Below are 2,954 nucleotides of genomic sequence, written 5' to 3' on the forward strand. Positions count from 1 at the left end.
CTGTTTTCATACCTCGTCTCGTGTGATTAGGTACAGGAGCATTAGGGGGTCCGTCGTCCCCTCTTAGGCCGGAGCTTAAACCAGTTGCTCTAAGAACTGAAGAAGCATAAACGTCTTCAAGCAACTTAAAGAAGTCCAGAAGCTTTTCTTTCCAAGCTCCTCAGACTACAATGAGCTGGATGACTGAGAACCTTCACAGACATGTTTCTAATTAGTTAAAAACAAACAGATTTTAACCACGAATGGTTCACATTCAGTCGTCAGTGAGTCCACATCATTACAAGCACACACTCGGATCACTGGCCTGTTTATGGCTGTCTGTGTTGCTGTTTATTTCTCCCCTGTGGGTGTAACTCAGCCTGTGGTGTTGTAAAGTGCTCTAATGAAACCTGCTTCACTGAAGCTCTGCAGCTTTAGCTCGCACTCCCTGCTGACTGTTTGGTCTCTGACAGATGTGAACGTGGAGCCGACGAAGCAGCTGGACAGCTTTGTGTCCACAGGTGAGCATCCACCTGCTCTCAGTCACACTGTCCTTTCTCTTCCTCGCTACAATGACGGGAAGAACGCTGAGTTTGAGGAACGCAGATGATCTCGGTGACATCGCACCTACAGTCTGCAATCATCAAATAGGGAGACATCGACTAAAACATGAGCCACAAACATTCAGCCTGCTTCAGTTTAACCAGCCGAGAACTGAGGGAAAAGTCTTTTAGTGGGGTAGCTCACACCGGTCAAAAGATACAGACTAAAATAAATTCCCCTTCAGAGGACATAAACGAGTGTGCTGGGTGTCAGGAGGTTACAGTGTTATTAGTAAGAAGCACAGCTGCACTTTGCAGCTCGATACATAAACTGTGCCCAGTGTCCTGCTAGCCTACCGTGTGAGCCTCTGAGGACAACGACTGATATTTCCCAGCCTTCAGAGCAGACGGCAGATATCCGAGCTCAGACTTCCTGTTCAGTTCACTCTTCATTGTTTATGCATTTAATAATAGTCTGCAAAAATCAAATCAAACACCCTGGCAAAGAAGGCCCAGCAGCAGCTGCTCTACCCTCGTCAGTGGAGAGCGTGATCCTCCTGTGTTTGTACTCAGGGGCCACGACTGAGAGCAGGAAGGCTGCACTGAGGGTCATTAGCACCCCCCAAAAAATCACTGGCTGCCCTCTGACACACCTGGAGGCCATCGCCAGATCCTCCTGTCTCAAGTAAACCAGGGCCATCACAGGTGACCCCGCCCACTACCTGTTTGACCCACTGCTCTCTCTGGTCTGCGCCTCAGGTCAGTCAGCTGCCACACCTCCAGACTCACTAACAGCTTCTTCCCCCACACCTGCCCACCAATCCGAGGCACGGTCTGAGTGACCCTCATCACTCAGGACGCTCACACACTCACATTCCTCTAGAGCAGGGGTCGCAACCTGCGGCTCTTTAGTCCTTATACTGCGGCTCCACGTGGTTTGGAAAAAAATGACAAGTAACTGAAGTGTATTTTAATTGTCTTGGTTCTTTTTTAACTTGTAGTTCGAAATTGGAAGATTATCGTGATCTTGAAATACAAAAATAAAATTATATGTTAGTATTCTTCATCGCTCAAAATAACCGTACCCGCCAAAGCGCCGTGCATTTATCGAGGCTTTCAACCCCAGGCAGGCCAAGCATGGATCTTTGGATCCACAAACGTATGTGAGCAGCTCCTCCATGAACTATGGTAACAACAAGCTGGGTCCAAACTGCTCTTTGGGTGTTAAAGGTTGCTGACCCCGATCTGTCTGCTATTTATTCCTGAAGCCCTTTACTATTTATATATTTTCTTTCTCCGGTGCAGAGCGCCCATAATTTTGCACATGTACGATGACAATAAAGGGCTCTTCTATTCTTCTGTTCTATTTTATTAAGTTTGTTTTTCTGTGAGCTGATTTTGCCTCCTCGCTCCTGTCACCTCTTGCAGGCATCTGCTTCCTCGGCAAGGATGCTGGCGACTGTGTGAATTACACCGTCAGGTGGTTCTTCGACCACAAACGCAGCGTCTGCTCCCGTTTCTGGTACAGCGGCTGCGGAGGCAACAAAAACCGCTTTGCGACGCAGGCAGAATGTGAGAGAGTTTGTCTGTCAAAGCACAGATGAGGCGCCGGGCCACCGATCTGCACTGAGAGCTGACACAGCAGCAGAGCGACCTCAGAGCAGCTTCGTCCACAGTGGGCTTTGTTCTGGGCAGTTAAAGTGTAAAGACTTAAACACACACAACGCCTTTTCCTCCACCCATGTATGGTTAGTTTAGTTCACTCCTCTGAAACTACTTTACTGAAATGGAATAATCTTTTCTATGTCATAGGGTGCTATTTTTAAAGGTATTTTCATTTTTAAATACTTTAAATGCTTCCAAGAAAAGACATCACGAGAATGTGTTGAAAAATGATTTTATGCCTAAAACCTTTATGAATTATGTTTAACCGATGCCAAAGGAAGCAGGACTGTGATACAAATTTCTACCAGGCGTTGGTGCAGTGCCTTTGCAGCTGCAGCCGGGCAAAACACAAAATCTGTGAGAAAATTTAGAAACATCAAAAACTAAAGTTAAAACAACGCCAGCTCAAGAAACGCTGCCCCCTGCTGTTGAAAATATTAAAACCTGCCTTTAAAATCCAAATATTTCCAAAGCTCGTAGGTGCCTTGAAGCAGCTCCTCTGAAACAGCTGCATGTATTTTGTACTGTTTGTTTCTGAATAAAAGTTTGTGTTTAGATAAAAGTCCGACATGTGTCCGTGTCTGTGTGCCTCTTCAGGATTTCAGTGAAATCAACCCAAACCTGACATTAAAACAGATAAACGCAGCACAACAAAGTTTAAAACATTATCCACCTGATATGTTAAAGCTCATATTAAATATTCAGTGATCCTGTCACGCGAGGTTCAATCTCTGCGTTCAGGTCAAAGACGGTACTGCTGTGCTGTGT

The 2,954-nt window shown here is 45.9% G+C and overlaps 1 protein-coding gene across 2 annotated transcripts in view; it reads left to right on the top strand.

The window, feature by feature from the left end:
* The window catches only part of LOC120732982 (collagen alpha-6(VI) chain-like), a 62,208-nt gene extending 59,457 nt beyond the window's left edge, over window positions 1-2,751 (top strand). The window contains exons 39-40 of one of the 2 annotated variants that reach the window (XM_040030930.1): window positions 453-500; window positions 1,950-2,751. In XM_040030930.1, coding sequence (XP_039886864.1) covers window positions 453-500; window positions 1,950-2,125 — 224 coding nt within the window. In that variant the 3' untranslated portion in view covers window positions 2,126-2,751. The remainder of the gene's footprint in view (window positions 1-452; window positions 501-1,949) is intronic. The other variant, XM_040030931.1, reaches the window with a different exon arrangement.
* Window positions 2,752-2,954: the final 203 nt, after the last annotated feature.

This window comes from Simochromis diagramma, unplaced genomic scaffold, assembly GCF_900408965.1.
Source record: "Simochromis diagramma unplaced genomic scaffold, fSimDia1.1 OVJJ01000361.1, whole genome shotgun sequence".
In the NCBI taxonomy this organism is placed as follows: Eukaryota; Metazoa; Chordata; class Actinopteri; order Cichliformes; family Cichlidae; genus Simochromis; species Simochromis diagramma.